This window comes from Panthera uncia (genome assembly GCF_023721935.1).
Source record: "Panthera uncia isolate 11264 chromosome E2 unlocalized genomic scaffold, Puncia_PCG_1.0 HiC_scaffold_19, whole genome shotgun sequence".
Taxonomy (NCBI): domain Eukaryota; kingdom Metazoa; phylum Chordata; class Mammalia; order Carnivora; family Felidae; genus Panthera; species Panthera uncia.
Window position 1 is genome coordinate 23958100 of NW_026057588.1, and position 17832 is coordinate 23975931.

A 17832-nucleotide genomic window follows, 5' to 3' on the forward strand; every position below is an offset into this window, starting at 1 on the left:
AAAATAAAATAAAATAAAATAAAATAAAATAAAATAAAATAAAATAAAGTAAAAAAAATAAAATAAAATAAAAGTAAAATCTTACCAAACTTTAGGGCCAGTTCTGCAAAATCACCTACACCAAAAGTAACAGTACTCTTCTTGAACATCCTTTTATGACCTTTGACATGAACTACTTGGATTGTAGTCCATCATGGACTTAAGTGCCTTACTTATTTCCTATGAAGAATTGTGATTATCTTGTAGAGTCTTTCATGTAGTCGGTTCTCAATATTGAGTAAGAAAAAAGGAAAATTTATAGAGGGACCTATATAGGTAATATTACAAATGGCATGTTTACATACTTATTCACCAGTGCTTGTGTTTTGCATATTTGATTGATTTTTATCTAGTTTTTTAAATATCTTTCCTCGTTATTTTCTTTCACTTTCTGTTGCTATTCTATTGTCTTTTTGTCATGGTTCCTGGAAAAATTTCTTTCATATTTATCATGCAGCTTCTCTGTTAAGTTTTGTATTTTGACTATCACGGTTTTAATTTTCCGTTTTCATAATATCATGTTTTTATTTTCTAGATATTATAATTCATCTTCCTGAGATTACCAACTAGACAGTTTTTGAAATCTTCTTCTCCTTATATCTTTCAGGTTTCTTTTTTCTGTTTTGTGTGTGTGTGTGTGTGTGTGTGTGTGTATGCGCACATGTGTGCACTCAGTATTTTCATGTTGGAGGCATTTGTCAGATATGTGGTAATCTTTAGCTATCCATTCATTTTTAAGAGTGAAAGAATAAGAAGTTTATTGGGATCTCTGTGTTTAGGAACAAAGATTCTTGTCATGATGAAGTCATTTATCAGGTAGTCTGGTGGCAAGGGCTCTTTTTGTTGGGGGAAACCCCAGCTGCCAGTATCTGGAGATTTTTTTCTCTTAGGCTCTTCAGTTTCCAAAATAGTCATCTAACTTTTTGTCTGAATGGCATGCATTTTGCTTTCATGTGCTGAGAACAGGGTTAGGGAAGAAGCCAGGGGGTCCCACAGTACTGTGTAGTCTTTCACCTTAGTCTACTGTTGAATATTTGTATCCACTGATCTCTGTTGTGCCTCATACCCTTGAGAACAGAGTCTTTAACCAAAGAATAGGCTTCTTTTCATTTTGTAGAATGGAAACTTTATACTTATTAAACAACAACCCTCATCCCCCCCACCCTAGCCTTCATCTTCTCTTTAATATAGTAAATGAAAATAGCATCTATATGCTTCTCTTGGATTTCATATCAAGTCCTTTCAAATTTCCTTAGTCTGTGATCCATGGGTTCTCTTGTCACTGGGCCTCAGCCTCCCTTCATAGCTTCATCACCCAGCATATTTCCATCTAGCTCATTCCTTGCCCTGCTTTCCACTCCCCAAGTATACTGGGTACTTTCAAAATCCCTAAATGTAATTGGAATTTTTCCCTGCTCATGCTGTTATTCTATTCTAGAGTTGTTGTTGTTTTTTTCTTTTTTCTTTTCCTTCTAAATACTTTAATTTTATAATTTAGGTCAATGTCACCTCTTTAGTGAAGTCTCCAAGGTTGAATTAATTTTTCATTCCAGTGTGTTTCTGTGGCATTTTGCTTGAACCTTTGCTATAGCTCTTAATTTAGGTGTAGCTAGTTTCTTGTGTCTGCTTCTCTCTGTGGATTGAAAACTCTTTCAGGCCAAGTTTGATTCATCTCTGAATTCCCAGAGTGATCTGCTCGCTACTGTTCTCTCTGTAGGAAATGTGTAAATATTGGTTCACTGATTTAACAGATATTGATTGAGCTCCCTCTCTAGGCACTGGGGATAAAATAGTGAAAAAAAAAAGAAAAAGAAAAAGAAAAAAGCTAGGTAAGGTTGCAGGATGACAGGATGGAGTACAGTCTTCGGTAGAATGTTCAGCTAGAAAGGATCTTCATAGAATAGAATTAGGTATTGCAGAGCAGGATACCTTTTTGAATATTATATTTCATTTGACATATATATAATAATATTAGGTTATTTAATTACCATCAGAACTAAAGTATTAATGCCTAGTAAAGCTTTTTTATAAAACTAATTTAGGAGCCTCTGTTAACAAACTGTTTTTTTTTTTATCTAAAGCTCTAGAGGGGTGCCTGGGTGGCTCAGTTGGTTAGGCAACTGACTTTGGCTCAGGTCATGATCTCACAGATCATGAGTTCGAGCCCCACTTCGGGCTCTGTGCTGACAGCTCAGAGCCTGGAGCCTACTTCAGATTCTGTGTCTCCCCCTCTCTCTACCCCTCTCCTGCTCACACTCTGTGTCTCTCCATCCCTCAATAATAAATATATGTTAAAAAAAATGTAAAGCTCTAGAGACTATTAATGGAATTTAACATTTGCCTATTAACATTTACCTTATGGGCTTAATCAGTACATAGGGTGGATAGACTAAAAATAGAAAATATTAAAATGATTTTTCTTATGTTTTCAGAATTAACTATTAGCTTTGAGCATCAAATAATTCTTGATTCTTCTCTTTTTTTCATACTTTACACTTTTACAATCCATTATCAAATCTGGTTTTCTCTACCCTCAGATTATATCCAGAATCTAACCACTTTCCATCACCTCTAACACTAACATCATGGCCCAAGTTACCATCATACCTCACCTATATTTTTACAGCAGTTTCCTAAATTCCTACTGACCATAAGACAGTTAGCATCTTCATACTCTGCCTGGTCATAAGACAGTTAGATTATGTCACATATCCTAAGCCTCCAATGACTTTCTCTCACTTAAAATGAAAACCAAAGTCCTTCCAGTGGTCTTTGTGCTGTCCATGATCTGGACCTTTTTTTCTGACCTCATCTCCTAATGATCTTCCCTGTCTACTGTACCTTATCCACACTCTCCTCTTTACTGCTCCTAAAGCACATCAAGCATGCTTCTACCTCAGGACCTTTGCACTTGCTATTCCCTCAGCCCAACACATCCTTCCTTAAGATCGATATTGTTGACTACCATCTTTCCTTCAGTCTCCGTTTACATGTCACCCTACTAGAGAAGGCTTTTCTGGTCACCTGTATAAAATGACAAACCTTCCTCCTCCTACTCCCCCACCCCACTTCCCATCCTCTACTTTTCTTATTTCTACTTTGCCCTTAACATCATCAGATAGAACATATTTAGTTTTTTGTTTATATTCTCTACTTCCTACACATACCTAAGGTCAATTTCAAGAAAGCAAGGATTTTGTGTATTTTATTCTTGCTATGTTCTTAATACCTAGTTGAGTGCCTGGAACATGGTAGGTGTTCAATAAATATTTGTCTAACAAACCAGAGAGTAAGATGTGGAGATGTAAGCCTGAATATTAGGAAATAATCACTCAACAGACTTCTGTTATGCTCAACATTGCTATCTGCCCAGGTACAGGCTGTTCTCAGACCCTGAGTATTGCTGGGCCACATGAAAATGTGCAGATCGGTTGCATGTTTGGCCTTCTTCACTCAAACTCTGCAAGGAGACTTTAGTATGATTGCTGGTAATATGTCTATCCTGACATTTGTAGTGGGTATTTGTTGATTGATGATCTACTTTTGTTTATGAGTTTCCAGTAGAGGAGAAGGCAGCACAACTCTGGGTGGTTAGCCAACAAGTGAAACATTTCCTGTGTCATGTTGCTTCATATTTGAAAAGAATAGTGTGAAAACAAAAAAAGTAGTATATATAAGACAGTTTTGATTAAAGAATAACCTTATTTTTAAAATAATAATCTTATGGCTTTTTTAATGCAGTACATTTCTCAATTTTATCTGACAGTTCATCAGATAATTAAAAATGACACATATTGCTAAAAACACCATTGTGGGTTATCATTCATTTATGTTCTTTACCCATGAACCATGGACCAACAAAAACTGTGTTTGAGTTTGGCCTTATTTAGTTTGCTAACCTATAATCAGGAACTAATGAAAAATAAAATCTGAATATGGGTTGCCAGAATGTAGAGAAGCACTGGCCTCTATAATCAACACCTTAATGTTCCTGAAAATGGAGATTGGCAGTATCCCATCATTGGATGTCCCTGAAATATTATGGTAACAGAATTCATAGTGCAATTTCACATCATTTTTCCCAAAACAATTATAGCATTTCTAGTTGTTTTATTTCACACTATCTTTAAACATTTTAATAGGTACTGAATTTTAATTCTAGCTTAAAAGTAAATGCCCACACTTCTAAGAATAGAGAAAAAATACAGTTCCTTTCATGTTGACTTTCCTATTTATTATGATCCATGAACTTGTAGCTTGATTTGTATGTTCTTTTCTTTTTTAAGTTTATTTCTTTATTTTGAGGGGGGTGGGGGGGCAGAGAGAGAGAATCCCAAGCAGGCTCCGCACTGCCAGTGCATAGCCTGATGCAGGGCTCAAACTCACAAACCATGAGATCATGACTTAAGCCAAAATTGGACACTTAACTGACTGAGCCACCCAGGTGCCCCTATGTGATCTCTTTTTAAGAGGGTTTTGTTGTATATGAAAACTTATCTGATTTTAGAGTGCTCATTTAAGAAATTACTTAAAAGAGTTGTGTGTAGTTTTTTAAGTAAACTTTTTTGAAGTATTACATACTACAGATTATAAGTGTATGGCTTCATGAATTTAAGAGTTGTGATTTTTCTCAACTACATTTCAGACACTAATATCTGGAGCTGTAGTAGAACAACTTGACTTCCTACGAATCAGTGACACAGAAGAGTAAGTCCTTTTGGGTTTTTATTAGAAAAGCAGGAAATTAGAATTAGAAATACAGGAAACCTGAAACTTTTTCTTTTAATTTCTAGGCTTCCAGAATTTAAGAGTTTTGAGGAACTAGAACTTCCCAAACATTCAAAAGTCAAACGACAAAGCAGTACCTCCAGTACTCCTGAACTAGAACAGCAACCAGATGTCGCCATTACCGAATGGAAGAACAAGCCCACCCATGAAATTCTTCAAAAACTGAATGTGAGGAAGATGTATTTCCCACATGGCTCTGAGTGAGGTTGGCAGGCAGGAATTCTCAGGGGCAAGCCATCTTTCTTTTGTCCTCTCAGAGAAGGTAGATAAAAGTGCCTGGGTAGATGGCCTCTCTATATTAGGGGCAGTAATGAGAGAGATTGTTCTCATTGTTAAGACATTAGCATGGATGTCTTAAACATGCTTAAGGAGTAGGGACAAATTGGGTTGCCTTTGGTATGAAGGTATTGTACGAGCCATTAAAGAAGTTACATCAGGAATAATTCCCTTTGGGATCTCCAGACTTCTCTTTTAGTACACTTCCCTTCTTTTTCCCAACTTAGATCTCCTCTCCTACCCTAGTGTTTAGGTCTTAATGTTTGCTGTAAGTCTCTCCAGTCACTGTGGAAAGCAATCCTATGACCACATCCATGTGAATATTATGTTACCAACTTAATTTTTACCTTCCCTAAGATTATTTGCATTTTAAAAGAGGTAGTGCGAGAGTGGAGTATAGTAGTTATTCGAGGAAATGAAATTCTAATGATAGAACTAAAATACTATGACATCTTGTTGGGCTATACCACAAATTTGAGCATGTAGGTTAAATATATATCTTTCCAGACATTATTAGTCCTTGTTATTGATTGACATTATCTATAGATCTCCATTACCATGAGTATGATATGGTAGGCATAAAACACATAGCATAGTGTCATAATACATATAAAGCACTCTATATATGTCGTCTTCTTTTATCCATCTCCTCATAATAGGTTGATAGCAACATGGTCTCTCACTTATGAATAAGCAATGTACAAAAGGGAATGGTTGAATGGCGTGACCAAATTTCTCAGAGAGTGACAGAATCAAGTATTAATCAAGTATTAGTGCTTGTAGACATTTTCTATCCCTTGCTTATCTTATTTACTGGAAAATTTGATTATTAAATACTACCACATGAGGAAGCCAACTTGTCTACTCTCTGTCTCCAAGACACCTTAGATAAATAGTTGTGTAATGTCATCTGATGCTTGGTAATATATCAGTAACAATTGATCTGGCAGATCTGGCAGATCAGTAACAATTCCATGGCAGATTTCCTCTCTGCATCATGTGGTTACATTTCTGTGGTAAATTTTGTACCCATTTTATTCCAGTTACTCACAGTGATTTGTGTTTTTAGGACTGCAGTTGTCTGGCTAGCCAAGTCATCCTGCTGGGTATATTGCTCAAAAGAGAAGGCCCCAACTTCATCACCAAGGAAGGTAAATATACATGCCTAACAGAAAATTTTTAAATAATGAGATCTCTCTATTCTTGGGTATATATCAAATATACCTTATGAATAGATACTAAAATGTTATGTTATTTTATCCTCCATTAAATGCTTTTTTTTAACCTTTAAATGGAAAATGTTTATTCATACCCCCTAGAGTAGAATAGACTGATGTATGAACTCCTAAATTGCTTTCATGCAGTGATTCTTGATTGTTTCTCTGATTGTCTGAATGGTGTTAGAGCCTCATTCTGCCTGTGACTGTTAACCTTTGATGACTTCTTTCATAGTTGTTTATTGACAGTTTCTGTTTCCAGTTTTATTTTCTGTCTGTTTTTAAGAACAATATTGAATCATTAAAGCTATAAAAATTAGCTCCTTCATGGTCTGCAGCAGCCATTTGAAATGGAACATGATATTTACTAGAATTGTGCTCTAAACATTGTTAACAAAAATAAATCATTTCTAATCATGTCCATTCTGCATTAAGGATGTAACCGAATTATCCCTGAAACCCACACTTGTATGTTGAGTCACTCTAAGGGAGTCTTGAATTCTATATCATGATCTGCTTCTGTCATTTTATTATATAGAATAATATAGAATACATTCCAAGATACTCAAAGTTTTTGGCTCATCTGAAAATCCTCTGTTAAAGGGGCATGTTGATTTGGTTAGGATTAGAAATTGAGTCAGTGTTCTGAACAGCAATGTAATTAATAAGACTTATAGTTTTGGTAGTAAACAAACATAATTGTGTATTCAGATAAGGTCTACTTAGTTTTTACATTATTGTAGCTAAGAGATAAACTTCTTGAATATTATACATGTCAACTGAATAGTCCTAATTTTCTTAACTGAGTAAAGGCAGAACAACTTTCAACAAATTTCAGACAGAAGACTTCATGTTTTTAATTAGTCTTGAAACTATAAGCAGAATCCCAGTTATATTGAGGACATTGATTGAAATTCATACTTTAACTAAAACAATAGGATTTTTAAAAGGCAAACATTTTATTAGGAACCTAGAATTCAGAATGGCTATTTTAGTAGTGCTTTAAAATAAAACAAAGTTTATATAAAATTGTTTATAATGAAAATGCTGAGAGAATTACTTTTTAAACTATTTTTATAATCAGGAATAATACTCATATTTTGCTTAGATATTTGAAAGATTGAGTTTTTAAATCTATAAAATCTTTTACATTGAAAATCATAAGCATCTACAGAATCTGAATATAATTTTATCCAATTTGTTATAAAGCTATAAAAAATATATTCATGGTAAAATGATAAAGATCTTGTTCTCTATCCTTGTTTTCTTTTCGCTACTCTCTCCTGTCACCATGATTAATTTATTGTTGACAAGCCAGTCTTGAGGCCAGACCACATGTAAATTGCCAAAGAATGAAGTCCAGTGGTGTCTTTTGGACTAGTATATATTGGAAGGATCATGCACATAACAGAGTCTCTATAAAAGTTTTCTGAAACAAATAAATGAAGAATCATATATATTCAGAGTCTATAGTATTTGTGCAATTTGCTGCATTCTGTTTATTTTCTTTAGTAAATTAAAATAACTTATTTTTAATTGTTAAAAATTTAGATTGCATATTAATTAAGAAGACAATAAATTTCAAGAAATAAAGTACTCACCAAAATCATATACTCAAAGTAAATAGTAACAAGTGCTGGGACATTCACACTATATATTTGGGTTACATATTTAAATATGTCAAGTAGTTCAGAATACTAATGGATGTGCATGTATTAACTCTAGTGGAATAAAAATGAAATTCAAGAGTAATATTTTTAAGGAGAATAAATGTTATGCATTTAATTAAAAGGTTTTTTTTTTCAACAAAGACTTTATTATCTAATGTCTAGGAACCGTTTCTGATCACATTGAGAGAGTCTATAGAAGAGCTGGCAGCAAAAAGCTTTGGTTCGTATCAGTGTCCTTGTCATTATGTTTTATTTTTTGTGTTGTCATGTTTAAAGGCATAAAGGTAATAGACCAATCTTAGAGATGGTTATTTATCCAAATTTTTACCCTTTTTTAATTTTAGAGAGAAAAAGAGTGTGAGCGAGGGAGAGGGGCACAGGGAGAGAGAGAGAGAAACCTAAGCAGGCTCCGTGCTGAGTGCAGAGCCCAACGTGGGTCTTGATCCCACAACCCTGAGATCATCACCTGAGCCGAAATCAAGAGTCAGACATTCAATTGACTGGGCCACCCAGGCGCCCCAAATTTTTACTTTTAAACTCCAAGGTTATGGCCATGATTCTGTCTACTTTCTAAGGACCTGCCTACATTCCATTGTATCATGGCTCTCCCAAGATATTAAAAATAATGTCTGGGAATAAAGACCTCCATAGGAATAGAAACTAGAGAGCATATTCACTGGAGTGATATGCTAATGAGTCTTTCCTACACCGCACCTGCTCTGTCCCAGCAATGTGCTTTAGGTTCTACTTTGTATTCAGGAAATCTATTCTGTGGTCATAGAAGGCCATGAAAAGAGACCAATGGTTCATTTAATCATAAGCAAAAATAATAGAAGGCTGTTCTCTTACCACTTAAGTTAGAATGAATCCTGGTGATTACAGTTGCTTCATGTAAAATAACTAATATGTTCTGCAAAAGTAGTCTCCCAGGGACTGAAAAAAAATTAGGTAAGTTGAGATAAAATTGTTTCAATTCACAGTGGGGGTAGGTATGCCTAAATGCATAGCCCTCTGTATTTGGAAGCAATTATAGCCATTTTACTAGAAGAATCTAACATTTTGAAAGTAAGAGTACATGTATTTTTTAAACAACCCATTATTATCTCATTTTGAAAAAAAAAAGATCTCAAGCAATGTGATAAGAAACTCTCATAACCTCAATAAGCCTCAGATTTCTAATCACTAAGGGGATTTGACGAAACAATTTCTTAGCGGTATTTCAACTCTATGATTTATTGTAAATATATTATTCCAACCCAAGAGAAATAAGATAATAATCCTCTCACTAAATCTCAAATTTTCACTGTAAATTCTCAGCACAGTAAGGCGTATAAGCCAATAAGGTGTTTCTTTAAGCCAGTAAGTTTCAAATGTGGTCTATAGTCTTATTTTTTGCTAAGCAGACTTGTTTTTGCTTTATGTTATTATACTTGGATTGTAGATAAAGCATTAACTAGCACATATTTAGAGTGCTGTTATGTTTAAAAGAACAAATGCCTGTAAGTTTATTTACTGTATTTTCCCTTTTATGGCTTTCCACTGACACATCCAGGTTGGCGGTACGCTATGGGGCTGCCTTTACCCAGAAATTTTCTTCCTCTATAGCCCCACACATTACTACTTTTCTGGTACATGGGAAACAGGTAACACACACAGAATGTGGAAAAACTCAAGCTGCTTGAAACGTGTGGGCTTATTTGCATTCTGAGGGTGAAGTATGTCTTTTGGTCTTCAAGTGTGTGGGCGAAAGTGTCTCTAAAAGTAGGAAGTGTTTGTTTCACTAACTTTATCAGTTATTGACTTAATTTTCTACTCATCCATCTATGTTGAGATTAAAGAATATAAATGCTTTTTATAGGACAGCATCCATGGATATCCTGAAATACAGGAAAACAGTTTTAAACCTATATTTTCATTTTATTTTTTTCATCTAGAAGTTCCACATGAATTTTACTTTTGAGGGAAAAAATGTCTTATATATTGCATGTGCCATGCATTAAAAAAATCTGTTCTCTCTACAGTCTGAGACTTTTCCAGAAATGTAAAAATAGCAGTGTGAATTCCGTCCTCCAACATTCTGGCTTTATCAGGAAAAAAATGCTGGTATTTCATTGTGTCACTTCCTAAAATTGAGTACTAAGAGAGTCCCCAGTCCAAGGATTTGGTTATCTAGGTACCAAAAGAAACATGATTTAAAGTGGTTATAGGAATAGATGACATTTACCAGTGACATACTTAATAATGCATTTTTTAATGCAAAGTCAGAATACTCACTTAATTCCTCCTACTACTCCTCATCAAAGGCATGGTTAGGCCCCCTTTTTCTTTTTTTTAAATTGATAATGGCATGAACAGTGCTGGTAACAGAGGTGAGGATGAGGAATCCCTCCCTAATTCTGGATGGTCTGCAGTCTGGGAGACTTCAGCTGTTAGGTCCAGGGTCTTAGGCTCAGTATTTCCTCCAAATTATTATGTGAGGACCTAATTGCACATTTTTCAGTCTCTTCCATCAGGGACCCCATTCATTCATCATCTTTTAGATTTGTCAACCTCTGGCGTGCTCTCTTCTTTGCCCCCAGGTCGGTTGTGCGCTGTGCAGCAAGTCTTTTAAGTAAAGTAGTGGACAGCCTGGCCCCATCCATTACTAATGTTTTAGTGCAGGGAAAACAGGTAAGTATCTGATTTTCAGACTGTCACTTGGTCACAATCACAAGTTTCTGGATAGGACTCTTGCTTTTAAATCTAGCAAGCCTCAGTGTTCTAGGCCTCTCAACCATATTAACAATGGCTTGAGCATTTCTACAGAAGGCTCCTTCCCCAAGCAAAACCTGGTCTTAAAAATGCACAGTTACTAAGTAGACCACTCCTTTTTCCTGCTGTACCTTAGAGCTGTGATTTTGAGTTCCTGTGTTTAGATCAGTGAAGATGCTGACCCAGAAAATGGATTAATTCCTACCGAGGTACTCCAGACAGGTTTAGGATAGGCAGGGCAAAGACAGGTGAATAGTGAAGGGCACATTTTTCCTTCTACTCCACATGAGAGTCTTCTCACCCTTAGAAATGCACTGACTCCCCAGATCCTTAACCTTTTGAGCCACGTCTCCCTGTAGCTCCTCCACTCCCACAAGGGACAGCTCTCAGCAGCTCCTTCTCACAGAACCATCGCAGAACCAGCGGCCCTTCTCTCCACTGGGTTCTCAAAACAGGCCTATGACACTTCTCACAATCTGCCCTGGATTCCAGTTCATTTCAATGTGTGTCTCTCTACCCCAGGGTAGGCTGTGAACCCCTGGAAGTCAGGGCCCAGGTCTGGTCCTATCCCAGCATGGGGTCTGGCTTGGAGTAGGCACTTGATGAATGTGGCTTGAATTGAGCCTGTGCATGTGGAATGTGGCTGCTCATTTCTTGTTTTGTTTTCTATAAGCTCTAATTACCTGGCTGAACCACCATTTGGTTGGAATGAAAACCTGTTTGCTTTTTTTCTCTTCTTTGGGAATGTGTGTGCTTTATTGTGTTTTCCTGACAGTTAACCTAGGGGTATAATAAGCTTTAATAATATGCAATACTTGTAACCTTCTTTAATAGAATCAGCCCATTGCTTACATTTCAGGGCTCTTAATTCATTGAAATTATATCATCTTGACATCCAGCTTGAAATGTTAGAATAGTAAGTTATTTTATCCTGTAGCATTTAATAACAATAACAAAGCAATAATACTAATTAAAACCCTTAAGAAAAAGTTAAATCACTTTCATGTATATTATTATCTCTATTTTCTCCAAATTATTAAGAGGTAGAATTTTCATCCTCATTTGTCAGCTACATAGACCAAGGTACAGGAAGTACCTTATCCAGTGCCCTTCCTCACCACAGTCCTCACCTCCAGCCATAGTCTCATACTGTTGCCCTGGACTGAACCACCTCTGAAAGAAAGTAAATGGGCTTTGGGAAGCTATTTTACCTTGGATTTTAGGTCCCTGTAGTATATTTGAAAATACAATTAATTCTACTGTCTATGAATAGATGAGAGGGTTTTGGAGATCTTTGTCATCTCCAAATGGCACCTGACACTTGGAGAAGGGTAGGTTAGTCATGTCCATTCTTTGCATTATATAGAGGCGCTTGCAGCTTGTGATCCTGAGACTCTGCTCCCCATATCCCGGAAGCCTTGGAACCTGTCCTGAGGCTGTGGCTGGACCATTGCCCATCAGACCATCACATGTCCCAGGGAAATAGTCACTTAAGAGCTGAGTAAGCCTGGGAGGCTGATAGTTCAGGTGCATGAAGTCCATTCACTGACTGCATCTTACCCCTTTACAAAAAAGAAATGAGAATGGAGCATTCAAAGTTTGCATTCGCTGATTCATGAAATGCTGAAAGTTAATACTGTTTAAACAAAGCACTTTCAGATCACCTCAAGCTCTCCGGAATGAAATAGTGGTTTAGTCGTCAATGCTTCCAGAGGCAGTAATGTGCCTTCTATTTGTTTTCTTCTTTACACACTGACATTTTAATAAAAGTAATCGCACTAGGACTAACTGCTTGGTACCACTTGTGATATAATAAACCAGCAGTTCTCAGTTTTCACTCCATCACAGAGTAGGGGCAAAAGACCCCATGTTCTGCTCTCTCCCCTCATCTCTGAAAATACAAGGGCCCTTTGATAAGCTCTTCATTTTCCTGCCTCTTATAATCGTGCACTGTCCATGGAAGAGAGAAGGAGAAGGGTAATGAGGGGGAAGGCAGACTCTTCTGGGAGACAAGATGCCAAGGAGAGAGGAGAGAGAGAAACCCAGTATTCCTCTTGCCAGCTTCAGCAGCACTCTCTGCTTTGAGTATTTGTTGTCATTTCCCTCTGTGCTTTCTCATTTCCTAGGCCTGTGGGCAGCCTCATTTATCCCTCTCCACAGGTGAGAGATACATCAACAAGTATTTTAATACTCACTAGGTGCCTAACACTATGCCAAGAAAAGTGGGGGCTACACTAGAACCATATGACCTTGCATCTGCCTTTGAAAAGGTTATAGTGGCGTTAAAGAGCAAAAGTTCCACATGAGAAACTATAAAAGAAGTGAAAAATATACTCTCAAATACTAAATTGTATAGACTGTGCAGTAAAGTAAAACTATCCAATGTATTTTGGTTTCTCTGGGGAGTTTCTAGTACTAAAGTCATTCAGAATAATTTGCTCTTAATAGTTATTTATATTCCTTCCCTGCTTTTATCCACTCACCTTCACTCCCCTAACTGGGACCCTTACCTGCCCTCATATTTTAGACCAGACTGTGAGCCATCATGAACTCCAGTGGGAGTCACGCTTTGAAAGCCATTTTAATAAATAGCAGGAACAGTTATTCTACCTAATTCCCTAGCTCGCATAGAGTAATTTCAGCCTGCCAGTCATCCTGAGCCTTGATTTTTTTTTTCTTTTATCTTTTAGTAGCTAGGAAGTTTTTGCAATAAAATTCTGCCACTTATAGGTAACTCTGGGTGCCTTTGGGCATGAAGAAGAGGTTATCTCTAATCCTTTGTCTCCAAGAGTGATTAAGAACATCATCTATTACAAGTGTAATACCCATGATGAGAGGGAGGCAGTCATTCAGCAAGAACTGGTCATCCATATTGGCTGGATCATCTCCAATAACCCTGAGTTATTCAGTGGCATGCTGAAAATACGAATTGGGTGAGTAAAGTGCTTTGTGTTTGCGTAAACAGAATTGTTCAAGGTGTCCTCCAACAGACTTGGCCTACCCCAGGCCTGGTGCGTATCTAGGAAAGCACATCTTTCTCTGAAGTAATAGAGGCAACATCTGGTGGTTTGAAGAAATAAATACATGTGAACTGAAAGAATCTTCCTGTTTTTTTAACTCCCATGTTAGACATAACGACGTAACTGTTCTCTGGTAAAATCAAGCTCCAGGGATTTAAACAGCTACATCATGTTTTAAAAAGAAAACAACAACAAAACATAAGCATAATACTTGTAAAACTTTCTATAAATAAAATGGATAAGGCTTAAGAGAAAAATGATTTTCAGTAAAATTGGGTGTGAGGAAGATATACACTCAGGTAAAATTTTTGTTCTTTTAACAATATTCTGCTGCATCCATTTTCTACCAGAATCTAATTTTTAATTATTAAAATCATAAATGTTCTGTTTGGAGGAGAAATTAAAAGTAAGGATCTGACAACCTTGAATCCTCTTAATCAAGAATTTTATGAGGCAGTGTCGTAGGGCCAGTTGACGAGGCTTCAGCATTCAGAATTGAGTGTGGGTCCTGGCCACCACTTACCACTTTAGTGACCTGAGATAAATGATGCTGAGCCTCTCTAGCCTCACTTTCATACCAGGCTCATTGTTTTATGTGAGATGAAATGAGAGAATATGTTTTAAAACACTACCACAACCAAATAAAGTATAAATGCTTTTATTTAACATATTTTTATTGTAACATACATGAATATATTGTAATTGTAAGAATCAAACAATACTGCACATATAGAGTAATCTAATATATGGCCAATTGAGGGATGTTCTTTAAGTGTTTAAAAAGAATATATAGTCTGTCAGACACAAATATATGTGAGTGTGTGTGAGTATGAATAAGTGTATAACTTCCTAATTATATAAATGTATTGTTAGTATCTTTACTATTTCTATCCTACTTGATTTTTGGTGAAACATATTAATTTCTCATTTTAGTTATGGATTTATCCCCTCCTTGCATTTTTATCAGTTTTGTTTTGTATATTTTAAAGGGTTTTTTTGTTTGTTTGTGGGACTTTATAATTTTAAAAATATATCTTCCCTTGTGCCATTTATTTTCTACTTGAATTCTTTTAAAAATATTTTAATTTCAAACATCTACAAAAGTATAGAGACTAGTAATAAAATCTTATGTGCCCATACTTCCACTCAGTTTCAACAATTTCATCCTATGCCCTACCTATGACCCACCCTACCAACACCCCCTCTAGGTTAAAACAAATCCATCATATCATTCAATCTGTAAATACTTGAGTGTGCATAACAAATTATTTTTTGACTGATATTACTGCCATACCTGCTTTCTTTTTCTGTCATTATTAGCTTAGTATACTGTCTTCTATCTTTTTACCTTTAATGTTCTTTTTTCATTTAGTATAGATATATCTTTTATATTCAGGGTTTATGCTGTATTTATTTCTAATTCAATCTTAGATTATCTTTTCATTTGTGCCTTTCATTTCATTTCATTTGTGCCATTTCTTCTCTATTTTGACTTACTCATTCCTACCTTTATTGTCTGTTTACTATTACAACTAAGGTTTTAGTTTTGCACATGAGTATGAAGCACTTTATGAGAAATGATTACCTAGTTTTTCCTTCAAAAAATTACATATAAAAAAACTAGTTGCTTATTTGGCAGGATCTGCCTACCTCTTGTTTCAACAATTCTCATTCTAGGAATTTAGACCTGTTTTACAGGACTCTTCATTCCAGCAGTGTTTGAAAGAGTGAAACATTGGGAACAAGCTGCATATCCATCACTAGCAAATTGTTTAAATAAATTGTGATAGCCATGTAGTAAAATGCCATGCAGCCATTACAAGTAACAAGAGAAAGCCTATACTGACATTTATAAATGTCCAAGATAAATTAAGTGAAACAGTAACTAAGTTGCAAATGTATTGTTCCATTTTTTAATAAAAGAGAAATAATAATACTACACATATATGTATATATGGGGAAATATCTGAAAAATGGAAATAAAATTAGTGTCTGTTATATTCTCTAGATTTCTACTTTTAAGTTATATTTTTCAGTTTTATTTCAAGTTTTTTATTTGAGATTATTATTTTTAAACTTTTTGCCTGATTTCAATTATAACATATTTCAGGTGAATTTCCCAATCTTTGGTCTCCTTTCTTTTGATATCAAGAAGTGAGTTTACTCAGCATAGAACTTGACCTTAATTTTTATCTCTTAAAATTGTTCTTTTCAAAGATTTAGAGGTATTCCAAATCAATTATAAAGACTTTGAGTCATACCCTGATTTGTTCGGTGTGTTTGCTCTAGTATTTTTAACTCCAACCTCTTGACTACATATAAGGATACAGAAATGAGTCTTTCATGTATGTTGTCTGTGTGTTGTCGGTAAATGAAAGGAAATGTGATTCTCTGTATCCATACAAGGTATTAAAAGTACTCTATTGTCCCAGACTCAGGCATTGCTCTGAAGCTGAGAAGCAAAGGTTATAACTCTTCCAAAGCACATTCTTTGTAATAAATGTTCTATTCAGGAAAGCCTCTTTAAGTGATAGTCATCCTGGCAGAGGTCTAAACAAAGCCTTGGAGTAAAAGTTAACGGTCTCCCAAGATTTTACTTCCAGTGCTATGTTTTTCAGCCTTTAGTACTTTTCCTTTACTGCTTATTCAGCATTTTAGGCTAATTTATTTTCTTCCAAAAACCCATTGGAATTTCCTTTCTTGAATTCAAATCTGACCTGAAGCTTCTTTCTCTTCATGGAAATGAAATATGTTTAATTTATTCTAAAAATAGTTTTCTTCCTGGTTTTGTTTTTGTTTTTGTTTGTTTTTGGGTTTTTTTGGTATCTGCTACTCTATATGTTTAGTGCCTTCCATGAGAAATAACATACTCTTTTTTCCTTAAACTGTGTCACCCAAAATAAAAATGTCAGGACAGCAGCATGTGACTGAGTATTTAATGATAGCAGAAAACCTCCTAATGAAGATTTGCCGTGAAACTTTAATTATTCATTGTCCTGAACCTCATCCTGGAATTAATTATGGCATTATATTTCCATTTTGAGTATTAATAGTGTCCCTGCCTAACTCATTAATGTGTATTTCCCTCTCACGTGGGACACACAGGGTCAGCCCTAAATACTGGTACATTTTCAGTTGGAGAGAAGTCTGTTTTTTCAAAAACGTGTAATTTATTTGAGAAATTTACTTCTGCTGAGGATTTGGACCACATCTTATCTTCCTGTATGTATCAGGTCTAGCTCACAGGTCTAGCTCAATAAAATTTGAGCATTGTTTAATATATAGGTTATAAGCAAATTCAGATAGCAGATTCAGATAGACAGTGTTGGGGATTTTAGGAAAAATAAAAGATAGCATATCTCTGTGCTTATTAGATAAAGAAATAAAGGACTCTTTTACTTTTGATAAATACCCTTGATTTGTACAAGTTGTGTCCTTCAGGATATTACCAAGTTAAAAAGGGCTTTGTTAAATGAAAATGCAGTCATACATGTAGAAGGTAGAAGGATATAGCACTTTTCACCATCATTTATTAGTTGAGTGGTACAGTTAATCACATCAGAGTATGGTATGAGTTGCCTTATAATGGTACCTCTCTAAACAGCATTCCCAATAAGGATCTAAGGGGATACCCATATAAATAACAAACATGTGGTTAGTGCACTCAGAAGTTCACTGTGATAAACTATTTCCTCCTCTTCTTCCAACATAACCACAGAAATTATTTATTGAATGCCTATTATATACTACACAATATGCTAAAATACTCACATAAATTATCTGATTAATCCATTCAACAAGTTTGAGGCAGGCACTAGTACCATTTTAAAATCAACAAACCGGGATTCAGAGCTTAGATAACCTGTCTTAGTCAAACCAGTATGTCAAAGTGAGATTTATACCCAGATCTGCCTGACTCCAAAGTTCTTGTTCTTTGATCTTAAGTACTTCGTGTGTGCTTTCACTTATGTATACTGTTGCTGTTTTCTCAGGAAACAGGCGTTGATGTTTTTCTAAAACCTTATGGCCTTTATGGTGTCTTCCACATGATTTCCACTTATGACCCATTTT

At 35.5% G+C, this 17832-nt stretch overlaps 1 protein-coding gene across 7 annotated transcripts in view; it reads left to right on the forward strand.

Annotated features, from left to right (window-relative positions):
• The window catches only part of PHKB (phosphorylase kinase regulatory subunit beta), a 258715-nt gene that overhangs the window by 222823 nt on the left and 18060 nt on the right, over nucleotides 1-17832 (forward strand). For 6 of the 7 annotated variants that reach the window (XM_049620912.1, XM_049620914.1, XM_049620916.1 and 3 more), the window contains 6 exons: nucleotides 4685-4746; nucleotides 4833-4995; nucleotides 6173-6254; nucleotides 8153-8210; nucleotides 10570-10660; nucleotides 13472-13674. In XM_049620912.1, the coding sequence (XP_049476869.1) occupies nucleotides 4685-4746; nucleotides 4833-4995; nucleotides 6173-6254; nucleotides 8153-8210; nucleotides 10570-10660; nucleotides 13472-13674 (659 nt within the window). Of the gene's footprint in view, nucleotides 1-4684; nucleotides 4747-4832; nucleotides 4996-6172; nucleotides 6255-8152; nucleotides 8211-9542; nucleotides 9634-10569; nucleotides 10661-13471; nucleotides 13675-17832 lie in introns of all 7 variants that reach the window. The other variant, XM_049620920.1, reaches the window with a different exon arrangement.